The sequence below is a fragment of the Botrytis porri genome, assembly GCF_014898465.1.
Source record: "Botrytis porri strain MUCL 3234 chromosome Unknown BPOR_010, whole genome shotgun sequence".
NCBI classification, from domain to species: domain Eukaryota; kingdom Fungi; phylum Ascomycota; class Leotiomycetes; order Helotiales; family Sclerotiniaceae; genus Botrytis; species Botrytis porri.
In genome coordinates, this window is record NW_024066084.1 from 1,101,971 (window position 1) to 1,125,948 (window position 23,978).

Genomic DNA, 23,978 nt, shown 5'->3' on the forward strand with positions numbered 1-23,978 from the left:
GAATTGAATAAGATACTTATACCGCCGAAAGTTGAAGGTTGACGTGAACCTATTAGGAAAGTGAAATGCTAGAGATTTGTCTTTATTCTCATCATCACAATTCGCTTTTTTGACTTCCTAGTCTCTATCACGTCTGAATGGTCTGTTAGCAACTTGATTCAATTCTCGAAGGAGATGTAGCGTTACTGATTGAGATAGACAGCGCCGAAGGCTCGAGAGGTGTTGGAGGTATGTATGAACAAAGACGATTGAAAGACACGAGTGCGCCCTTTGCAGGATAGTGTGAGACCATATTGAAGCTCACTCTTGAGGTTCGCAGCGAGGTACAAGGCACGCATGTTGAAGGTCCGCATGGTGAAGAAAACACGTTAATGAATCGAGTGGTTGATCGGTATTATCATCGTGTGATAACTCCGCAGTTGGGTACACAGAGGAACGAAACTGTGGCATGAAAGTCAGTATTCGAATAACAATAACTCAGTACCAATACTCACAGAATTATCAAAAAACATAGTAGAAGAGGGACATCGGAACGAAGGAGCACCTGATGGTAATCTGGTGGACGACTGTTTTGGTGACAAATTGCAGTTTTTGCCAAAAGTCGAGGCGTTTGAATACAGAGATATTATGTGATAACTACAATATTTATTCACGGTGGTTATGAAGAAGTGCAAGGCGAGAGAAGCTTGCATACGTGGTTGGAGAAAAGGTTCCAAAAAAGGATGGAAAGTGTGATTTTTCTTTCTAAAAGATGGAGAACGTGGAGGTGAATCGAAGTTTTAATCGGAGGGCACGCTTAAGAGGAGAGGTTCTAAGAAAGGATGGAAGATATGATTGTTCTCTAACAGATGAAGACTATTGAGGTGAATCGAAGGTTTTTCTTGGAAAAGCGCGCTTTGAGGAAGACTGTACGACAGGCGTCAGTAATGGCACAAACACAAGATGCAGTAAGATCAAAGACTTTTACCATAAGAAATATGAGAAAATACTTTGACTGATATCTAATGAGATGACAGACTTGATTGCATACTGACAAAAATGCCGATCTGCTGGTATGGCAGATTGGAGCATTTTTAACGGACGTCGACTGGGAAGAAAAACTGTCAAGAATCGAACGGGAATTCAGTTCATGTATAGTAAGACTTAAGTAGCAGTGTAACATCGATGAGACCTTTGATTGAGGACCGTTCTTCTTGGACAAACTATTGATCAACAGAAAAAGACAAATTGAAGGCCCATAGAGATTGAGCACAACCACGACGAGCCACTGAAAGTGACCCGCCGCGCTGTTTCTAATCTGAATGGAAAGATCAGAAAGAGGTTTGTTCTTGAAGAGGCTATTGAAGAAGGCATTAAAACCAAAGGAACGTTGACTTGAGTTTAAGAATTGATGATATTTTGGTGGTTGAGGTGGTTTGGTTTGTGAGAGGGAAAGAAGAGGAGATGGTTGCTATGCGAATGCGAAATATAACACATGCCTCGCAACAAGATTTCCAAGTTTTCTGCGCTAAGGATAAACAAGAGATGGCACCTGCCGCGAAAGTGAATTGTTCCCCCGCTTTGTGATATTAGATTAGAGCAAGTAATTTTTTTAATTAGCTATATTTACGTCCAGGCCCGAGGTATTCCGAACACAGCGGCATTCACTATAGAATATTTTCAATTTCAAGATGCGGAAATAATTAGATATTAAATTATTACTTCTATTGGCTTAATTAGAATATGCTTCCCATGCAAGTGTACAAATTAATCAACATGAGCATGGAAAGAAGACTGGAACTAGGCAAAGCAACATATCTTCAAGCATAACCATAGAAGTAGAATATATCAAATTCCTTTTGTATTGAACTGTCTATTTGCCCTGCAATGCTCTCTAACTTCTCCATCTCCATTCTACTTCATCACCGGTCCATCGCTCCTGCTTCTTCTGCCCTAATACTCCACGTCATCTATTTTACAAATTCAAGGCCTTTCTTACATCATTTCAGTTAATATCAATCCAAGAAAGGCATACTTAAAAAGGCTGTAGTCAATCATAAAATAGCAGACCTTTTATCTATGCCGAAGCCCGAGGTTTCTGATTATTCATTCACTCATTTTTATCTCAGTCATTAGCTGAGAACATAAAGTCGGGTTGATCGGAATAGTTAATTACCCGATTTGGACACTTGTAAAGAGAGATTGGGATGGAGACGATACATATCATCTTGTCTACTTGACAGAAGAACCAATTCACTCAACCTTTTACCACCCCAGAACAGAATTGAGGAACTGAATCGAAACTTCGAGATCAAATTCCTTGGGGAACTCTAGCACACACGAAGCTCCGTGATAGCACATGATTGTCAGAAATTGTATGTATCATGGCGGGACTTGAGACCTTATACAGTTTAATAACTTCTATAATAGTCAAGTTAATCTACCAGTATAGATTAAGTATTTCGCGAGAGCATCGAACGTGCAATCCCAGCCTGTTATGCTTCGAGTGATTGCATGTTCATGGGAGAGACAGATACTTGACACTAGTCATTGTAATAATAATGCCTGCGAAAGCCGGCCATGCTTTATTTTTATAGCCAGCACAATAATCATGAGAAGCTTTAGGTACATGTAGGTACTAAGCTCGAGATGCAAAGTTGGTCTCGAAAACGGTATGTTTTAGAATCCGGAACCTGTTCTTGAGGGCAAACACTGGTCTGCGAACAAGGTTCAGCACAATATCACGGTAGCTTTTATCACTCGATGGCGCCTCGTAAAGAACTACTGTTCACCAGCTCTTGCTTGGCTGTATCTCCTCCTGCGCATGAAATCCGAGACTCCTAAGTGACATGACTGGAGCACATCAAATCGCTCTCATTAAGGAGAAAATGTACAATTGATCCGGATCTTCAGAGATAAATTGAATCTTCTTGTCCACCAGGTTAATACATCCAGTATTTCAATCCATAATTTGTACATGAGAGTGTTTATTAGCAGCATTCTACGTTTCTTCATTGACGTTGTGTAACAGATGAGGTTAGAATTTGGATGACAAAGCATCGTTCGCACAGTGGGGCAATCCAGCCCCCGCAACGACAGGACGACAAACGACCGTATCTCATACCAAAGGTCGCAATATACATGGATTGCGTCGACGACTCTCGATAAAAGTTGCATCTCTGCTGCAAGTATCAAGCCAAGAGGAGCATTTCCTATTTACCTGATGCCGACGTCAGTGCGTGTGGTGATTTTCATTGGCTTACCAGTCTTTGCTCGCGAAACCAGAGGAATCTTCTCAGCATACCTTTGAAAGTTCCTAATAGTGTGAGAACTAGCTTGGGTATGAAGGAGGCACTCTTTATCTTTCATTCGAATGTCTCGAGGAATTTGGGATGCTATTTCGCAATTGCACAATATAAAAGCATGCCAAGCTTCTAGCTATTCGGGGAATCTAGGGTACCTAGCGTATTTCGTCCTTTCGTCACTGCATGTCAAAAGCTTCTTATTCTATGTCGTTTCCATTACATGTGGACGTGTCCTTGTGCTATTAGGGTCTGTTTGATCGGAAATGATTTCGTAATCCTGGGGCTCGTATATCATCGAATTTATCCTGAGGGTATAATAGTTATTATAGTCTTGTGCTTCGTTTGGCTCTGTGCCCTAAGCCGAGACTTTTGTACTTTTCCTACTTCAAGAGTATGTCAGAGCTTTATAGAACCCAGAAGCTTGTAATAGTTATGGTCTCGAGTGTCGTTTTTGACGGGTCTTTTCCAAAAGTCGAATAGTCAAAAAATCTCATATTATACTTCAAGACCTCTGAGCATGTATCATTGTTACATCGCAAAAGGAAATTAATTTAGTAGATCTACCAAGTCCATAGACTTCTCTTCACTATCATATTCAATTTATAAGGCAATTCTAGTTGCGCTTCCACCGATTCATTATGGTCCTGTCAACGGAAAGCTCGATGTGACTGGCCCTAAGCTACGACTCACGAATCCAACGGACTAGAGTGATTAAGCTTAGCGGTCCTCGAATTAGAAAAAAGAGACAAACTAATTAGTCTAATAGACAATTTCATGCCAAAATATATCCGCAAATGTGCAAAAGCCTATGGACACCTCAAATCCCCAGTCAAAGTTCGACTTAGCAGCCTCACTAGCTCTAGCTCACCATCTAGCTTACCCACAAACTCTAAATGTCGAATAATTTTTGTCCTTGGGGTATTTCATTCTCTTTCGAAAGGAATTCTTTTTCATTCAAAAACATTACACAAGCTCAAGTATTCAAGGAAAAATCTTCGACACGAATCTCAACGAAACCATCTTCCAATCAATTAAACCTCATAAAAGTCGACCTCCAAACGCATAATCTATCCACCATTCCTCTCCATACAAAATTCCCCCAAGAGAAATAAGCCCATCAACCCGCCAGACGACTTACAGAACTAAATTCCACCCTCCACCCAACCTCATCCACAACAACAACCACAAACTCACCACCCAACCCATCCCCAAAATGTACGCCTACCTCGGTCTCGTCTTCACCCTCACCCCGGTCTTCATGCTCCTCCTCATCATGATCATCGGTCGCATCTTAAACCGCAAGCGATTCTCGCATGCCGATACCTACGATCTCGAAGCCCGTTCTTCTGCTTCCGAGAAAGAAGATGAGGTCACTTCTAATAGTAGATTTACTACTACTACCATTTCCACAATGGCACCTTTGAGACCTGCGAGAGCGGTGCTTGCGCCTGAAAGGATTCAATAGAGAATAGGTGGCGGTGAAATTGGATTTGAGATGGGGTATCATGTGTGGTAATTTTGTTATTCTATCTTAGAGGTTGATTTGATCTGATGGGGACAGTTTTGGAGTTTGTTTATGGGCATATCTTTGTATATGAAGAGATGGTATTGGAGTTATGGGATGGGGATATCAGATATTTATATTTATGAAGGGATGGTTTAGATTGAGGATACCTCTATTTGGATAACGTGTAAAGGTTTATGGTAGGGGATATGAGAATGTGAGACTTCCTTCTCGTAGATGGAGTTGAAATTGGTACGAAGGGTTAATTAGCGATACCTGTATTCATAATGCAATGGATACATATAATCATCTACATTCTCCCTAAAAATTAAATCTATCACATGAATGTACGTGAAATTATGATGTCATGGAAATAAACTTGGAAAGCATTTCAGCAAGAGAACACATTACATGTGTAAAGAGATGGAAGTATATATCCTGTTAAAGACTTTCTCTGTTTATTAATTCGGATTTTGGTGGATTCTCAAGTTTTCCCGTATTTTCATTTTACAAGCCTGTCAATGTTAAGTGAACCTGTATCATCATTCTCTTCTTCATATTGACCATCTCGTAATATCATATTCATCTATTCATCTTTCTTCCCCTTACCCTCTAATCTTCACTCCACTATATTCCCAATATATCACATATCACTGGTTCCTCCTCGTCCAAATTCTCCCTCAAAACCATCCGTCCATCAATAACAATATAAACATTCATCCATTTCCAAAAGTACAAGACATCTCCCCAAGTATCACATCCCCATCCATACCATCCTCATTCGCCCCCATCTCTCGTCCAAAAAAATCCTATAGTAAACTAACTATAATCACATTATTTTACCTATCTTCCCATCCCCTCTACAGAACCACCATCTTCATCCCTACAACCCGAAGGCCAAAAACCACAAGTCGTAAACCCAAGAAATGTAGCTCATGGACTACTACACTAGTTAAACCCACCACTCAAAACCACCATCACCCCAACCTATCTAACCACTCATCCCGTTTCCCCTTCCAAAAAAAATCTGTTGCACATCTCCCCTCACAACCTACAAGCTTCACCCCAACTAGTTTCTCTATACCTATAAACTATAAAATATAACCTATAAACGATAAGTTTCAACAAATCCCACACTTCTTTCTCTATTATTTACCTAGGTATAAATAAGTCCTCTTCTAAACTCGATTTGACAAAAACTAGATACTTCTTAATTTTAATTTCAATCATATCTTTCTTGAGGTAAGAGAAAGGAAAATTAGGTGTTGTTTGATTGTGACGTGTGTATACTCGCTGTAATGGAGTTATGAAATTATGGAATTATAGCGGAAATGGTGAGAAGGGAAGGGAGGTTCGAGAGTTTCTGTGTATTGTATAAAGATTCTTCAATTTTGACAAAGTGTTTCTGATAAGATATGAATTGAAAGCTCTCTCGGGTTTCTTGAAAACTTTCTTTTCATTATTGATATACATGTATATATGTGTATATATCAATCAACATCAGACTCCCATGTATAAACTTTCACATCTATATCTATATTCATATCTATATCCATTCCTTATACCACTCTCTCCTATCCCATCTCATCCCCCTCTTTTTCTCTCCCCTTCCACAACTCCAGCTCACAATCACAATCTACTCGTCCCCTCTTCTCAATATCCTAAGGACCCCCATTCCCACGTCACAATACCCACACCTCAAAATCTCCATATCCCAAATCCTACATCTTCAAATTTCTACCTCCATCTCCGCATTCAAAATCATTACCAATACCAATACCAATACCAATACCAATACCAATACCACCACCCACCCCCTTCCACGGCCCTCATAACAAAAAACAAGCGAAATCCAATTCCCTCTCTACAACTCAAACTAACAACCCCTCCACCCTATTTCCCTATCCCAACCTTCCACCCTTCCAACCCTCCACTCTGCTAACCCCAAGACCACAAGCCCTATCCACCCCCCATCTATTCCTCTTCCCTCCTCTCCAATCTCATTCTTTTTATCAAAATCTCTAAATTTTCTTTGGTTCTTATTCCTTACACACTCTCCTATCTCCTTCCCCCCCCAATCCCATTCCTGTTGGTTCGAGAAGGATACGGAAGACGTAGCACCCACGGTATTCGTAGGTATTAAATGTCTATATTGTATTCTGTCTAAAGAGCTAGCTAAGTATAGGATGTTGTAGGCCTTATATAGACGCTACAAGAAGAGCTAGTCTCTTCTGCTTTCGCTTAGGACTACTGTATTCCGCATTCGCTTACAACTGTAATAGAGTAGCTAATGAATTGAAGCTATTCACTAGATCCCAATGATCAATGCTTATACAATTCCCATCTCCAATATTCGACATCTCGAGCCGCTTCCCCTCTTCCATATTTCTCTACTGTATATGAGTTCATGTGTTTTGCAACACTTCTTGTTCTCTTCTATTCCATCTCCCAAACTACTTTTTTCTTCTTTCTTTTAATTCTCTCGTCAAAAATCTAAACTCAAAATTCCCATTTCCATCTCCCAACCAACAACTCCTTACTATCTCCTCCCTATATCCTCCCTATATCCTCACCATCTCCCTACCAACCCCTCCCTATACAACTAAACTCTCCTCCAACACTCCATTATCGTCTTCTCTCTTCCCCCCATTCTATTCCATTCTCTTTTTTTCCCTTCCCCTCTATCCATCCCCTTCTTTTCACCTTTCTTCCCATAGTTTCATGTTATATAGATTAGATCATAATATATTATACCACACTATACTATACTCTACACCCATCCATTTCTCTATCCATTCCTCCCCCCTCCCTCATATCTTTCACATACAAAAATGATTTCCTGTGCTCCTCTCTTCCCCCACTCCCATCTCCCATCTCCCATCTCCCACCTCCCACCTCCCATCTCCCATCTTCCCTCTCACCTCCCGACCATCTCTCCCACCCCCCAGTCCACCTCTCCAAATTACCATCCCCTTATATCCCATCCCAACACACCTCTCCACCCATGCTCCAAATGTCTCATACCCCTCAACCCTCACGCCATACCCTCACCCCTTCCCCAACCCACCTCCTCCAATCCATCTTCAAACCTCCTCATTCCTCACACCCCCCATCAAAATCCCCCACCAATCTCTCCACCCCCAATCTCTCCACCCCCAAACAAACCTCCTCAATCCGCAGTTTCCATCCACAAATCCAATCCCCATCTATATACCTACCTATAGGCTACTCTACCCTGTCTGTTATGCACATCCCTCTCTTCCCTATTTCCCCTCATCCCATCTAAAAAATCTCAACCCTCCTCTCATCCCCCTATTGATCACCCAGTACTATCTAGTACCACCCACGTACCGAGAACCCACTCGATGCGTCAACTTGTTCATCCATCTGTCCATTTATCCATCCATCCATCAATACAACCCATCATTCCCTTCCTATCCCCATCCACCTCCCAACTCACAGAACAAAGTACTACAACAGTAAACTCATGTTCTATTCATACATCTACCAGGTATACTCAGCTATAACAAAAAGCATACATATATATATATCATATACATTCATTATATATACAAAACAAGGACATTTCATAACACATCACATCACGACATAACATCGAAACAAAATCATCATATAGAATTCATCACCATTCCATTCCATCCCATTCCTATCTCTCTTCACTCTATCTATTCCCACCCAACCCAGCCTCGCCTACCAAGTCCCTCGCCCTCGCCCTCGTCCTCTCTTTTTCTTACGTCTCTAACGCTTTCCACACTTCACCAACCATGTACCACACTATACATTCCACTCAAAACACTCTTCCCTCCCCCTCGCTCACTTCTAATCTCAGAGCTCCAAATCCTATTTATAAACACCCAACCCCGCTATCACCAATAAACAATAAACATACATCCGCAAGCCCCTCCACTAATATAAAAGAGCCACCTACAAAAGACAACGCGCTCTCGGGTATTTTGCTTGTAAAGTCAAAAAATCGCGTCGAAGAAATGTACCAAAAGGGCAGAAGCAAGTACAGACAATAATAAGAAAGTAAGCTCGTGCCAAAAAAGAAAGAACCTCCGCAACTGTTCAATTCATTCTCATCAATTCTTCCCATTCTTCATATCCTCCAATGCTTTTAAACAACGCGTATCATATCCCAACATCCCAACATCCACACCAAGAAATCTTTATATCAATAATCATCTATTTTGCTTCAGTACTAACAGCAGCTTTCTTTCCCCAACCCCAGAATCCACCACCGCTAGCTGGTGCTGGTGTAGCTGGCACACTGGCTGGCGCATTTGGTGTTTCAATCTTGGGGACAATACTTTTCGCAGGTATAGTCGTCACCGATCTATCAAGACTAGGTTTTGACGAATGGCCAAAACCCGCAGTTGAAATTTCACCATTTTGTAATCCAGCCAACATCTTCTTCAAGCTCTCTAACTTAAGCTTGGCTTCTTCTGCTTCTTGTTTAGCAACCGCTTCGGCGGTTTTGGCTTGTACAAGTTCAAGAACCAATGAATCGGAATCTACTTCTTCCTTGGGAGAATGTTGCTGTTCAGACGATGTAGAAGCGCGGAAATTTTCATTCTCTTTGAGATTCTGCGGAGATATAAGGCTTGAACTTCGTTTATTGTAAGTTGTGGCCACCGAACGATTGGAATTTGAGCGAACAAGTTTTAACTCTCGAAGTCCTCCTGTAGTTGCACTTTTGACGCCCCACTCAATTTCATGATCCCTTGAACCATCCGGTGTCGACTGAGCACTCTTCCTCGAGTTCCGCAAATCATATACTTGTTTCTCCAATCGTTGTCTATCTTGATGTGAATTTCGTACGTGAGCTTGAGTCTCCCTGATTTGATCTCGCAAATTACTGATTTCTTGGTCTTGTTCAACAATACGCCTGCTCAATTCCTGAGACCTCGATGTCTCGATGAGGAGCTGTTCTTTCGATCGATCGAGCTCTTCCCGAAGTTGAGATCTTGTCAACATCATGGAAGATCTCCGATTCTCGACGGGGTTTTGGAAACGATCTTCGACAATATCAAGTAGATTGGAAATATCGTCGGTAATGATCGGGAGAGCGGTGACTTCATTAATCTCCGACTCGTCAACAGCGTCGGGTGTCGCCAGCTCATCTCCGGGTACTCCATCTAGACACACCTCCTCTGCAATTACATCCATTCCCTTCACTGTTTCAACACTGACATCACTTTCAGAGCTTTCGACTGCTTCCCCACTGGTCCTCTTCCTTAATGCATCAATCAACGGCTGCACAGCAGTCCTATCTTCTTCACGTTCCTCCCTCTCTCTTTGCAACTCTGTAGCAAGTATGGCATGATCTCGTTGCATCTCACTGAGAGCCATCAAAAGATCCTCAATTTGACTATGCAGATTTTTATCTTTGTTGACTGGAGTTTTCGCTGCACTCACACTAGCAAATGATTGAGCCCGAAGTGAGGCGCCATCAGCAGTTGCTGAATCACGAGAAATGCTGGTTGCATCCGTTGAAGTGCTAAGCATACTTTCAGATCCGCTCCCTTCTATAGAATTGAGTGTAGAGGCTAAGCTCTGCTTTGAGGGGGATCTTCTCAAGAAACTAACGGGACGTGATGGCGCGCTAAGCCCTGGACTAGGTGTGAGATTGGCCGATTTTGTTGAGGAATTTGAACCAGCCCATAATCGTCCGAGAAATCGTGAGGCTGCTGATCCTACGTCGGATGGAATAGCAGTGTCAACAATCTGAGACTCCCGATAACCCGCTTCTAAATTCTGAAGGCTTTCGTGTGTTACAATCCCTGTCAGACTAACAAAATCATTGACAAATTCATCGGCATTGTAATGATAAACATCCCATAAACCCCTGGAGAGAAGTAATTGCATTACATCCTCAAATTCTGTACAAGACAGAATTTTGGTTTCATTCTTTCTCATCAATGACAAGGCAACTCGCATGATAGTTTCTGAAGCACCTTCGGCAAATATAACATCGTAGATTCGAAAAAGCATCGGTAAAGGACAAGTAGTGGCAAAAAATGATAAGAACCACTGAGAAACGTATGCAGGCTCGACTTGTAAAACATCGAGATGTGTTGATAAGGCCGGTAGATGCAATTTTAGTAATTCTCGAAATTGGTGTATTCGAACGTGGAGACCGGAGAGGTCAGGGAGGAAGCAATTTCGTAGGTCGTAATGTTCCATGAGACTACAGAATATTAGCAAATATTGTGACCGGTCGCAACGCTGATATCTTACCGTACGAGCACACAGAATGCTTGCTTATCCCCCATGTGCATCAATAAAGGTCCAACAAGAAATCCCAATCCTTGACAATACCCAATTTTGTGATCGTATAAACTGAAGCATTTAAGAACTCTTCCCAACATGCGCTGTCCATCTCCCTCCGGATCGCGAAACATCTCGACACCAGGAAAGCTTCGTCCCAGATCTTTGCCAATAATTCCTTCATATGGACTTGACTCGCCACAGAGTCTATCGAATTGCTCCTCCAATAGCCTGTCGCGGGCTCCTGACATACTCTGCCATACTACACCTCGCAGTGGCGGGGGAATACCACTTCTAATCTTCTTCGACAATAGTGTAGGTAAATATTGAGCAGTTCTTGGGTAGTCTTGTACAAGCGCGGCGTAAAATTCGAGGTCGGTCATGGGGGGTGGAGGAGTGACGGAGTATCGAAGCGCTGAGGGAGTAGGGCCATTGACCAATTTTTTGAGATGTTGTATAGATGGCGGTCGGGATTGAGCTCGAGCTCGTTGTTTCTCAACCTTCTGAACTTTTGCGATGCCAGACTTCGGGTTCGAGGCGATCGCATTGTTTTCTTGCTCAAGCCTGGCTAGCAGCAAAGCTGTGGACTGCACCATGTCAGTATTGGAAGAATGTACGCGTCTGTCATAACCTTACATCATCAGAATCCTGGTTTCTGGGCTGTTGTTCCTCTGTCTTTTCCAACTCCTCCCAGTTGACCTCCTCTACTGATGTATCAGAGCTATCACTTGTCCTCCTCGAAGCATTTTGTTCCGACTCTGCTGATTCCGAACCTGTAGGTGTGGGCACTTCATTGCCATTTGGATCTACCATTGTAATTCTCGGCGAGTCTTCGAGACTGCCAGTGTCCGTATCCTTCCCTGTTACATCCATTATACTCATTATCGTCTGCCTCTTGTCGGTAGGAGTATTTATCTCCTCGCTCGTCTCCAATTCCTCATTTGGAATGATCTTGTCGGAATGTCTCTTCGTGTCGAGTGTCAAAATTGGCGGTTCGGAAAGTCGCACTGTAACCATCGAATCATGCTGCATCGCCTGTCCCTCCTGGTGAATTCTATCCTCCACAACTCGATTCAGGGTGGATTCCATTCTGGCCTCGAAGTCTCAGGAGCGAACGTCGTCGCGTTGCAATAAGGTAAACAGGTCGGAATGACAATAAAGGCACCCCAACCTCTGATCAAAAATTGGTTCACTCCACTGTAATTAAAACAATCAAAAAAAAAATCCAACCTTCACTCTTTACCCTTAGCTTTTCTTCTCACAAACAAACAAATTTGGATGACCCGATGTGGAAGAATTCCCAAAGCAGAACCCCCTTTGAGTGTAACCCAAGAGATAATTTATTACTGGTTGCACAATTCGATGAGTCCAGTCGATGAATGATCACAAACAAGCTGTCACACTTTGTCAGATAGCAAAGAAGGTAGACGGAGGAGAAATGGACGCGCGCACGGAGATCGGATGTTTGATGTTTCAAGGAAACGTGGGTGGTAAATGCAATGCTGGACGACAGCCGTTGAAAGTTAATCGTAAAACCAGGTTATCGTGAAAGTCGTGAAAATGTCTAATAAGTATGTACAAATTGAAATGAGGGTACAAAGTATTTTTCGGAAGAAAGGGGTGGAGGTGGATAGATGGGTAAAATGAGTTGAGTGAGTTGAGTGAGTGAGTGGTGATGGAGATGGAGATGGAGATGGGCGATGGGCGATGGGCGATGGGAGATGATGACTGAAAAGAGTGACTTTTTCTCTCATATAAATGTGAGTATGGTGATTGTACAATTATATCTCACTGACACGAAGGAAAAGAATGTATCAGATTTTTTAGTTTTTTTTCTTTTTCTTTTTCTTTCCCTTTCCCTTCCATCAACTATACATAGGTACATAACGATTGTACAAACAATTCCTTTAGTATTATATTTATTATGATTGTGCTGACCGTCCGTACCTTCATATAGTGTAGTGAGAGATGGTAGGTAGTCTGAGTATGATGAAAAGGATGGGGAAGGAGTCGATAGGAATTTGCCAGGATTGGATGCAGATGGATGCAGATGGATAGATGGATACAGCGGTGAGATAGCCCAAGAGTGATTGGTGAAAGATCATAGGTTGATGGGTAATTTGCACATCTTTTTCTACTCTGGAGTCAGTCTCTACAATACAAGTGAACGGCGTATAGGAAGGTACTAGGTATTAGTAGGTAACGGGAGATATTGGATATTGAATACAAATTTCACAGTGGATTATATTGAGGGAAGCTTGATCGAGTGAGGACGAATCAATTTCCCCCCTCCCTCCCCCAAGCCAAGTTACTCAATTTTGGGACGACAAGGATATCTGGGAAAAGTGGAATGAGCCATGGGCCCAGAAGAGAGAGAAACAAGCATTAAGGGGGTTGAAAGCATAAAATTCAGGGGAAATGTAACTCTTCTGCTGCTTTTGTGCAGACACACCTGCGGACACACCTGCAGACACATCTAATAAGCATTTATTCTTCCACCCACCCTCTCCAACTCAACTCAATCCAACTCAATCCAACCCAGTCCAATCATATACCCAGATATATACATCATAGACGCCTAGGAGAGATTAGGTTTAGTGATCTCACATCTGACAACACCTAGGTGCTAGGTACATCGTAGGCACAAAGTATGATAAGTTAGTAGATAGCGATATCAGGATTAGTACTCGAGGAACATTTCAATCATTTCAATCATCTCAATCATCTCCAATTGTTCAAATCCTCTCACTCACCAGTGACCACGCACGCTCACCTCAACCATCTCAACCCTCTCAACCAGCTCCCTCACCCCCAATCATCCATCCCTATCCATCCCAAGGCTAAAAACTAGTCCTACAACCACCCACCACCACACCCCCATCCACTAAACACTAAACACTAACCACTTACCCCTGAACTATACTCATCCCCTTTAGTCATAGTACCTTCTAGCCTAGCACCCACTAGCGCGACGGTAGAACCTACCATAAGAATTCTAGAGCAAATAACCTAGTGGAGAACCAACCAAATAGAGTCAATAAAATGGCACTTTCAGTCTGGACTGACTCTCTCTGAAATGTGTGAAATTCGGGACTCAACTTTCTTGCCTCTTGTCTTTTAGCTCGTGAGTAAAACGGGTCTGGGATAGTGGGATGTTTGACAGAACGGACAGGTATCTATGTATCTATCAAAAGAGGATAGATAGATAGATAGACAGAAAGGATAGTGCGTTGTCGGTACTTGATCAATCTATTTGGGGGCCAGAATAATAATATTAACGGGATAAGTTACCTAACTCAACTTGGTTATCTATATATACACTGCTAAGATTACCCAAGGTATAAAATGAAGTCGGATCCTAGACTTTCAATTGCGCCAATCATCAAGAAATACGTAGGTGATACCTACTCACACAATTGATTGTATCATTCTAACTATACGTAGTTATTTGTGAATTAATTCTTTATTCAGGGTCACCCACGTAGACAAGTTCTGTTACTCCATAGATAGAGTTAGGATGGTACGAAAGGAAAAGACTGGTACTTGTTATGCTATAATCATCTAAAAATATATGCTGATCACCACAAGAGGTCTGTCAGTATCGAACCATTGAAAGCATCCTTACAAAACAATATTGATCACCACATATCACAATATATCCACCAAAGATTTTCGCTCTCTTCCGCAATGGGTTGTATTTTTGTTTTTACACAGAAGAATCTATTTCATAATTCGCTACCTATGTATCGATCAAATACTATACGCATACAAATGGTCTACTAAAAGAGTGTAGTAGGAAACCCATCCCATTCGCTTACACACAAAATCCCTTGATGCACAAATTGATATCCTAAGGCAAAGAAACCATTTCGCCCACCGATCTTTCCTAGAAGACTAAATCACAGTGACGAGCTGAAAATCCCAACCACAAACGCCGGAACATAGAAAACATGTCATCCATTTACTCGCTGAAGTCATCCTCGCTTTCATCATCTTCCACCAATGCGGACTTATCAACATCATCAACGTCATCATCATTCGAATCATCCGAATCGATGGTATAAACTGGTTTCTTGGTCTTGGCAACGGCGGCTTGTCTTGCTGGACGACCACGGCCTCCACGCGCAACTGGTTTGGGTGGAGAATCCAGCTCATATTCCTCGTCATCCTCATCATCTTTAACGACCGGCTTCACCTGCTTCTTAGGTGCAGGCTTCGAACTTGTGGAACGCTTGGGAGGAGGAGCGATTGACTCATCCTCATCATCGTCATCACTAACGACAGACTTCTTAGAAGCGGCTTTAGACGTAGTGCCTCGCTTCGTGGGAGGGGCAATGGAGTCGTCCTCGTCATCGCTAAGGGCCGACTTTTTGGGCACAGCTTTTGGTTTGGCCCCTCGTTTAGGGGGAGGGGCAATGGACTCATCCTCATCATCGCTGATATAAGTTGGCTTGGAAGCAGCCTTACCGTTGCTACCTTTTCTGGGTGGTGCAGCATCTTCCATTTCAACGTCTTCGTCTGAATCGTCACTGAGGGCACGTTTAGTCGCAGTCGTCTTAGAACTGGCTTGTCTACCTTTGGCAGCAGGCTTTGCTGGCAGTGGTGGGGCTTCTTCCATATCCTCATCCTCACTATTATCCTCGTCGTAACCGATTGTTTTGGAAATTTGCTGGAGGCGATTTTGTTTCGCTGCATATGCTTTCGCAGCTGGTGAATGAGAAGCAGGCTTTGACTCAGCCTCTGCAATGGGCTTTTTAGCAATTGGAGCTTTCTTGAGCTTCGATGTTTCTTTCGTTGCCTTTGCTTTCTGAACAGGAGCCTTCTTGGAGGCGACCGGAAGAACGTCATCATCAGAAGACAAAAAACCATCTACTTCGTCTTTGGCTGGAGGCTTTTGAGGGGAACTTCTAGCAAGCATTTCGTAGTTGGTTTCATCTTCGGAAAGATCAACCACCTTGCTAGGCTTAGACTTTTGCTTAGGTAAACCCGTGCTACTGCTAGGTCTGTCGCCAATGCTGGTTGACATTGCAAACAAAGAGAGTCTTGAACTTCCCGTCACAGCGTCTTTTTTATCGTTGCCACCAATACCCTTGACCATGTTATCGATATCACCGAGAAGGTTATCGTCATCGCTCTCATTCTCGTCGTCGTCATCCACTATCCATTTCTTTGGTGCGCTTGCGGCTGCACGCTTGCTTCGCCCAGTCCCAGCATCAAGCTTGGGTCCATCAGCTTCGGGAGCCGCCAATGCTGCAAAATCGTCATCAGACATCCCCGAGTCGTCACCGCCATCAAAACGACCGGCAGATTTTGGTTTAGGTTTGTTGGAGAACATATCCATGAATCCTTGATGAGGTTTGCTCTGCACCTTTGTGACTCCCTTTATTGGATCTGCCTTCAATGGCTTAGCTGGTGCCTTCTTCTTTGCACCAATAGTAAATTCTTCATCTTCCTTCTTAAGTCGACCTTTTCCAATAGGCTTTCCACCGGCTCCAATCTTGTTCGAACGACGTCGGTTTGTATTGCGGATATTCTTGGTGATCTCCGCATCTTGTTTGAGTTGGTCTTCCCACTCCAGGACAAATGCATCAAGATCTTCACACCACAAGTCTTTTTCGCTGAGCTTGTCGAGTGTGTCAATCTCATCTTTCTTATCATGCATCTGTTTGTTTAATTTGTCGACGCGTTCTTGGGTGAGAGACCAAATTGGTAGCTAGTGAAAAGTCAGCATGTGATAACAAAGTTGATATGAGGTTACTTACGCCAAGAAGATAATCATAATCTCTAGCTCCAGCGTCTTCATCAGCGGTGACCTCTTCTTCATTTTCAACCACATCATCAGTTTCGCCAGATTTCTTCGCATCAGTAATCTTTGGAAATCCTTCGTAGCCGCGCTTTCGAAGCTCCGCAACAAGGACTGGCTTCTTCTTTTTCGAGACAATTAACTTATTCTCAATGATTTCAGTAACGAATCGAGCTTGATTGGTGAGCTTGCGATACTCGATATTGAGTTTCTTCATCCAATGAGCTTTACGGACAGTGTACATCTTTAAGCGCTGCTCGTAAAACTCCTCTAGGATATCCTCAACTTTGTCGTATTTGCGAATCTGGCCCCTATGATCAAAGGCCACCAAGTTGGAGGTTGCGACAGTCTTATTCAGCTTGAACTTTTCGGCAAGACCTTCTTTCAAAGCTTCCTTCATATGTTTGTCATCCATTTGGATAATCATATGCACGTTTTTATGATCGTTGAATTCCTTGTAATCTTTGATGAAAGATGGGACCTTTTCGGCCTTGATAATCTCTTCGAGTTTAGCTTTGAAGTCATCGGTCCACATTCGAATAGGCAACTCTGTAATCTCAACCTCGGTATCACCAGTTTCTCGAATGATACCATTGAACTTGTAACGATCTGGACCAGCAGGCTCAGCGGTACCCTTCCATCCACGGAACCACGGCATCATTGTTTCAAATGGTTTCTCTTCACCACTGTCATATAGACGACCCATGCGGCGCTTCAAGTTGTTCACAACTTCCACGGGATGGTAGTTCGGAATATTTGTGCTCCAACCAGTACCAATACCCTCTGCGCCGTTAATCAGAACCATGGGAACGACAGGGAAGTAGGTGACAGGCTCAATCGATTTACCATCATCGATATTGTATTCAAGAACTGGGTCATCAAGAGCAGAGTAGACTCTTCTGGCGAATGGTGATAGTCTTGTGAAAATGTAACGGGCGCTTGCAGAATCACTGCCACCCTGAAGTCTACTACCGAAATTTCCACTTGGCTCAAGACAATTGACGTTATTGGAACCAACAAAATTCTGAGCAAGGCCAACAATGGTCATTTGCATTGAAGCTTCACCATGATGATAAGCGGAAATTTGACTGACATAACCAGCGAGTTCCACAACCTTCATATCGTTTATGAGGTTGCGCTTGAAACAAGCATACATGACCTTCCGTTGTCCAGGCTTGAGACCATCAATAACGGAAGGAATGGAACGCATGTTGTCCGCCATACTAAATAGGATCAATTCCTTATTGATGAAATTGTCATAGGTGAGCATCTTATCAGTGTGGTCTAGGTAAGTACCAGGTATAAAGTTTCCTAACCATGTCTTACGAGAATCTGCTTTCTTCTTTGAGAAAGCAAGATCCAACATTTCTTCTTCTTCTGGTTTTATGGTTTCGAATTCTCTCAAATGGACATCGAGATTACTGAAATAGATTTGCGCATCTTCAGGTTTGCTCGTACCCAGACCCTTGTAGTACTTATGCTTCCATGACTTGTCGTTATTGTTTGACTCCTTCCATTCTTCATATTCAGGCATGGTGAAAAAGGATCGTAAGTTAGTAGGCTTATTAGGGTTCGGTCCTTTCCATACTTTGACAATTGGAGTGATAAATTCTCGAAAGAACTCTGGCAACTTCAGTAAACTGGGATATTGTACTTGTAAAAAGTTGATCAACAATCCTTTGATATGACTACCATCGTGATCTTGATCTGCCATGATCATTAGATGACCATATCGAAGCCCTAAAGTGTCCTTGTAAGTGGTTTTGTGCTTCAATCCCAAGAACTGTTTGATGTTCTGAATCTCAGCGTTCTTTGCAATTTGGTCGTGTGAGGCATCACGCACATTGAGCAGCTTTCCACGAAGAGGGAAAACGCCAATGCGATCTGGATCGAGAACCGCCCGACCAGCAACTGCAAGACCCTTTGCAGAGTCACCTTCGGTGAGAATTAGAGTACATTCGTGACCTCGTTTTGTTCCTGCCAAATTTGCATCCACAAGTTTGGGATTATTCATGCGCGATCGTCTATTTCCATCACTCTTTGCCAATTCCAGATCAGCCTTCTTTGCTGCAAAATTAAGAATATTCTCTACCGCTTCGGTCTTGCCAATCTTCTTCAAGAAATCCTCCGTTAAGACGCATTTGGATCCGAATTGTGGTTTTCTCGTAGTCAATTGCTCTTTTGTTTGAGAGGTAAAGGCAGGGTTTGTAATCAGACAATTAACAAACAAGAAGATATGATTGCGAACTTGATTGGCCTTCAAGAGTGCACCTTTAGGGTTCCTCTTCTTAACGACCTCCAACAATTTGTCGCAAATTTGGTCGGCGATATAATTGACATGAGTACCACCAGAAGTTGTAGCGATTGAATTGACAAATGAGACTTGTTGGAAAGAACCATCGGAAACAGCGAACCCGACTTCCCATTTTGGATGGCCTTTGGAATCCTCTACTATAACGGTGTTTGCGCTGGAATCATCAGAACCGCGTTCCTTATTGATTGCCTTGGCGTACATTTCGATGTACTTTTTGAAGTCAAGCTTGATTTGTGTTCCATTGAGGTAAACTTTGACGCCTTTGACAGTTCCAGCCATGTCGTAAACTCGGCGCTTTACCATAGCTTCAAAATCGTCGTCAATTCCCGTCATCTTGAATTTCGTCCAATCGGGAGTAAAGGTAACTCTGGTGAAGTCGGCATTCTTGCTAGATGAGATTCTCGCTTTGCCCATCTTGCTCATGTTGTCAGTCCAAGTTTGCTTGTACCTCTTCCCGCTATTGGAATCTTGTGTTTCCAATGTGAACTCCGTACTGAAAATGTTACAAAGTTTTGCTCCGTAACCATTACGACCACCAGTTGTTTTGGCTTCGTCATCATCGTAGTTGGAACCGGTAAGGAGATGTCCAAAGATCATCTCTGGAATGTAAATTTTCTCTTTCTAGAGAAGATGTCAGTACTCATGAACATTTTGGGACGGGGCGTATTTATGTGTTCATTCTGAAGAAACCAAGGCATTGGCTCCGATCAACAGCCCGAAGGGCTATGTGAGTGGTGCATGAAACTCATGTGTAATCATCATGGGCAATTATAGAAAAAGGATAGGTGACTAAATGACGTACCTCGTGGATTTCAACGGGAATACCTCTACCATCGTTCTCAACACTAATTTCACCCTTCTCACGATCCACGACCACTTTTATGTTCTTCATGTTGGGGTCATTTTGTTTGTTATCTGCGGCATTGACCATGATCTCGTCAAAGATCTTGTAGAGACCGGGCACAAATGTAACCTTTCGCAGCTCCATCTCCTTGTTCTCGGAATTGAATACCCACATAGTCTGCTCCGTCTTCTCAACGGAGCCAATATATGTATCTGGGCGCTTGATGATGTGCTCAAGTTGAGTGAGTTTCTGGTACTGTTCCGTTGAGGTCTTAGTCTTTTTGGGTTTAGGCTCTATTTCCAGTATACTTTCGTTCTCGACATCGTGCAGAGCTTCAGTGGTCTGTCTTTTGGCGGCTGGAGCTTTCTTCTGCTTCTTCGCATTTGGCGGGGTATTGGACAACTGCGAGGCATCATTGGACGAGTCGTTATCTGATTGCTGGTCCTCATCGTCGCTCCCTGATCGCGCCCGCTTCTGCGGAGCCATGTTAAGGGTAGTTTGTATGCTCTTCGTGGTTTTCGTAGTTTTGGTGTTTTTTGGCTCCTTGGTTGTTTTTGCTTTTGCTTTTGGGGCTGCAGGTTTTTTTACAGTAGTCTTTGCTTTAGCTTTCTAAGTTGTAAAGGTCAGTTTAATGTTGAGGGTTGTTCTTGTCGGACGTGCATTTTGTGTAACAGAAAAGGTGTTGGAACGACATACCATCGTGGGAGCAAAGTTATCAGACTCATCGTCCGACATATGGAAGCTTGGCACATCACTCATCGAGTCGTCGTCCATGATGAATTAAAGAGAGAAACAGATTGTTCCTCAAAATATGAAAAAAAGTCCCGAGGTAAGAGAATGGTATTACAATAAATAGAATACCTTATAAGTAGACGGCAAGTAAGCAAGAATCTGATCAAACTGTGAATTCGAAGAAAGAGTGTATGACCAAAGGAAAACTTCCCCTTGATCTTTGTCGTTGTATGTTGACTGTGTGAATATCAAAAAAGTAAATAAACATTGATAAATCGCGTCTGAATATGAGCTAGTACCAATATAGTATGGTGTAATTAAGCGCAGCTCTTGACCTAATCATGAATAGACTAATAACCAATTATAACCTTGGAAGCTCTAAATTCTTTCAATGATACATTTATTACACTCTGTTCTCTGTACAGATCACCTACTCAAGGTCTTACCTACCTGCATAGTACGGAGTAAGCATCCCAACCCATATAATTCCATACAATAGTGGGCCAATGGACCACCAATGGATTACTTCGCCATGTTCGTCTGGTATTTTGATCTTTTGGCCGTTTCTCTCAACATGCACTTGGCCTTTCGTCTGGATCCTTTTCTCTCTCTCTCCCTCTCTTCCTCCCATCACTCGCAAATATCTGGTGGCGTACAAAATAAAGTGCTGTACACTCTGAGCTCTACTGTACTGGCTCTGTCGATCTAACCTTTGCCCTGTATTGTAATGTTACAATAGATATCGCGAAAACAAAGAATTATCCGAAAAGTTTGATTCGTTGCTACAGTCCTTTGAGAGAAATCCCAGGCGAGAAGATAACGAGAGAGGGAGAGAGGTACAGTGCACGCAGAGAGAGAAAAGCGAGCGAGCGAGCGACAAAGAAAATGTAGAGGTACAGTACAGGATCTTCTTTCATGATTTGTACCACTCAATTAATAAAACTTTGACATCGGAATACTCACCTCTTGCGTTACTTCGAACAGAAATTTCACGTTGAGAAAGATGTTTCCGATGCGAATAATGCATCCTGCCGACATCTTCCTCCCGTTGCGTTATACCAATTCCTTAAAATGGATCTGGTGTATCAAGGTTTATTGTATCCACGCGTTCTCCACGATCTGAAACTCCAACGGCTGTCAGAAGATCATCCGGTATAGCTTGGGAAGCAGGACCTTACAGGTAGGACTGACCCTCAATAGCGGAGTGCATCGTATCGTATAGTAGGGTAACTGGGTATTGGCTCTATTTCTATTTTTCTGATTTCTATAATCGTCAAGGAACGTTGCTTGCAAATCGGGAAAAATTGTGTGTAAGACGGTTATGACCCGAAAGATGTGTTTGATTCTTGATTCAAATCCTCAATAAAGTCAGGTAAATTTTGAAACCGAAGGCCCGAAGGAAATAAAATGAGGGAGAAGCGATTTGGTCTCACAAAGTGCATCGAAGTAAAGGTGTCCCTGCCTTCTCCTTTCATTGCATGAAGATCTCGTCGAGTCTCTTCCAGGGGCTGTGGGCATTACAAGTAGGCGTAATGACTTGCATAAGGCGCATGTTGTCCTATCGTTTCCTTCTCATTAAATTTACCCTTCTTCTTCGTTTGTCCAGGTGCATTGGCGACAACGTGGTTGGCCTATGGCAAGGCGTTTTACGACAAGGTCGACGGGTGGCTGCACCTTTCATCCAATTTGGGTCGCCCGCACTGACATTGTCTTAGCAACTGCGACTCGAGGGTGTATGGGTACGGTAGCATTTCAGAAATTACTCATTGGATAAGGCTAGCTACCACACTGCGAGGATCATTTCAGACATCAGCTTCTTTGTCACCAAACCCTGGCTTTCGTACTTGTTTTGCATCTTTCTGCTTTCTCTCTCTAGCTTGCTACATGCCATCACATCTCTTCAGGTAGAAATCTCCACAAATGCCAGCCTGGTTGCCATGTCTTTATGACGTGCACACTGATGACCATTCCCATCACCAAGTTGGAGCAGTAGAGCAGCCAAACACGCATTCCGGCTTCACGCTTACCTGCATATTCCCGTAGACTTTACCATGCTTTTCAAGTGACAGCTGCAGTACTAGTCCTCGCATTAGTTGTGTGATCAGAGGATTTTTTCTCATTTAATTCTCGAAGGCCCGTAGAAGAAGTTCCTAGGGGAAAGGGTGAAATTTGCTTTGATGTGATAACGGCGGAAGGGGACATGATGTTTATTTAAAGCATCTCTAACGAGGTGTCTCTCAATGAAGATTATGAGAAGTGATAGTGATGGATGGTACCCACTTTTCACATTCAGATTTTGATGCTCATGAAATTGAACTGTTAATTCTCTAGCATCTCTACTTTCCGACAGAGACACAGATAGAAGATGTGTCGTCCACGTGCATCGAGTCAAGCAATCTTGCTTTTGATAGTGCCACTTATGGTGGATGGATTTCTTTGTCTATCTATGAAATTGTGGCTTTCACTTACTGTAAATCACCCGCAAGTACTGCGGGCACCCGGCCCAAGACATCTCGGCCAGCAGATACGTCCAGCAACCTTTTTGCTATCCACATTCAAACAAGCCATGTTCCCGATCGGGCTGTAGCACAATATTTGTTGTTGTCAAACTTAATTGATCAGCCTGGCTTGCCACCCCTGTGCAGTCACGCAGCCGAATTGATGGTACTGAAGTCGGTAAATATTGCTTTTTTCTTAGTGTAGTGAAACGTCTTGCCTCGATATGCTCTGCAATCCATATGCGGGATGCTTGGTGGCCGTGTTGGCTTTTTATGTTGACGGGCACGGGAGCGGCGAATCTGAATAGAAGCTTCTTAAATGTCGTTTGGATTTGTGGTCTCGTTATCTCGGCCTTTGTCTATTCAAGGGAAATCCCACATCTTGAAGCTGTAGAAAATTGATAGAATTCATTTCCTTCGCCTTGTTGGAATACCAAGTAGGCCATCCCTGCCCAACTTACCCCGGAGTCTGCAATTGCTAAGTGGATGCCTCTTATTTTCGAGCTTTGGAAGAGCGGTGGGCACCAACAAACGGACGATTGGTATTCTACTGGTCGATTCTCAGACAACTGCCAACAAAGACTGCCTCCAGTTCGAGAATATCGATTTGATCCAAAGACATCCATCCTTGGACTGCAGGAACTGCATCGCTAGTTGACACCGACGAAAGTGAAGCCGTTGAAGCTCGTTCATTATTGTGCTTCAATT

General features: G+C 42.9%; 3 protein-coding genes across 3 annotated transcripts; 1 reads left to right on the forward strand and 2 right to left on the reverse strand.

Moving 5' to 3' along the window:
- Positions 1 to 4,497: 4,497 nt before the first annotated feature.
- Positions 4,498 to 4,749, forward strand: EAF01_007773 (uncharacterized protein; the record flags this gene model as incomplete). Its single annotated transcript, XM_038916029.1, has 1 exon — positions 4,498 to 4,749. One exon carries the CDS (start codon positions 4,498 to 4,500, stop codon positions 4,747 to 4,749), a length of 252 nt encoding a protein of 83 aa, XP_038768500.1.
- Positions 4,750 to 8,994: 4,245 nt separating this feature from the next.
- On the reverse strand, positions 8,995 to 12,168 carry EAF01_007774 (uncharacterized protein; the record flags this gene model as incomplete). Its single annotated transcript, XM_038916030.1, has 3 exons — positions 8,995 to 10,999; positions 11,050 to 11,666; positions 11,716 to 12,168. 3 exons carry the CDS (start codon positions 12,166 to 12,168, stop codon positions 8,995 to 8,997), a joined length of 3,075 nt encoding a protein of 1,024 aa, XP_038768501.1.
- A 2,872-nt stretch (positions 12,169 to 15,040) lies between these two features.
- EAF01_007775 (uncharacterized protein) lies at positions 15,041 to 20,814 on the reverse strand (the record flags this gene model as incomplete). The annotated part of the gene is made up of 4 exons (XM_038916031.1): positions 15,041 to 16,792; positions 16,842 to 19,817; positions 19,999 to 20,649; positions 20,737 to 20,814. The coding sequence occupies 4 exons, from the start codon at positions 20,812 to 20,814 to the stop codon at positions 15,041 to 15,043; spliced, it is 5,457 nt and encodes a 1,818-aa protein (XP_038768502.1).
- Positions 20,815 to 23,978: the final 3,164 nt, after the last annotated feature.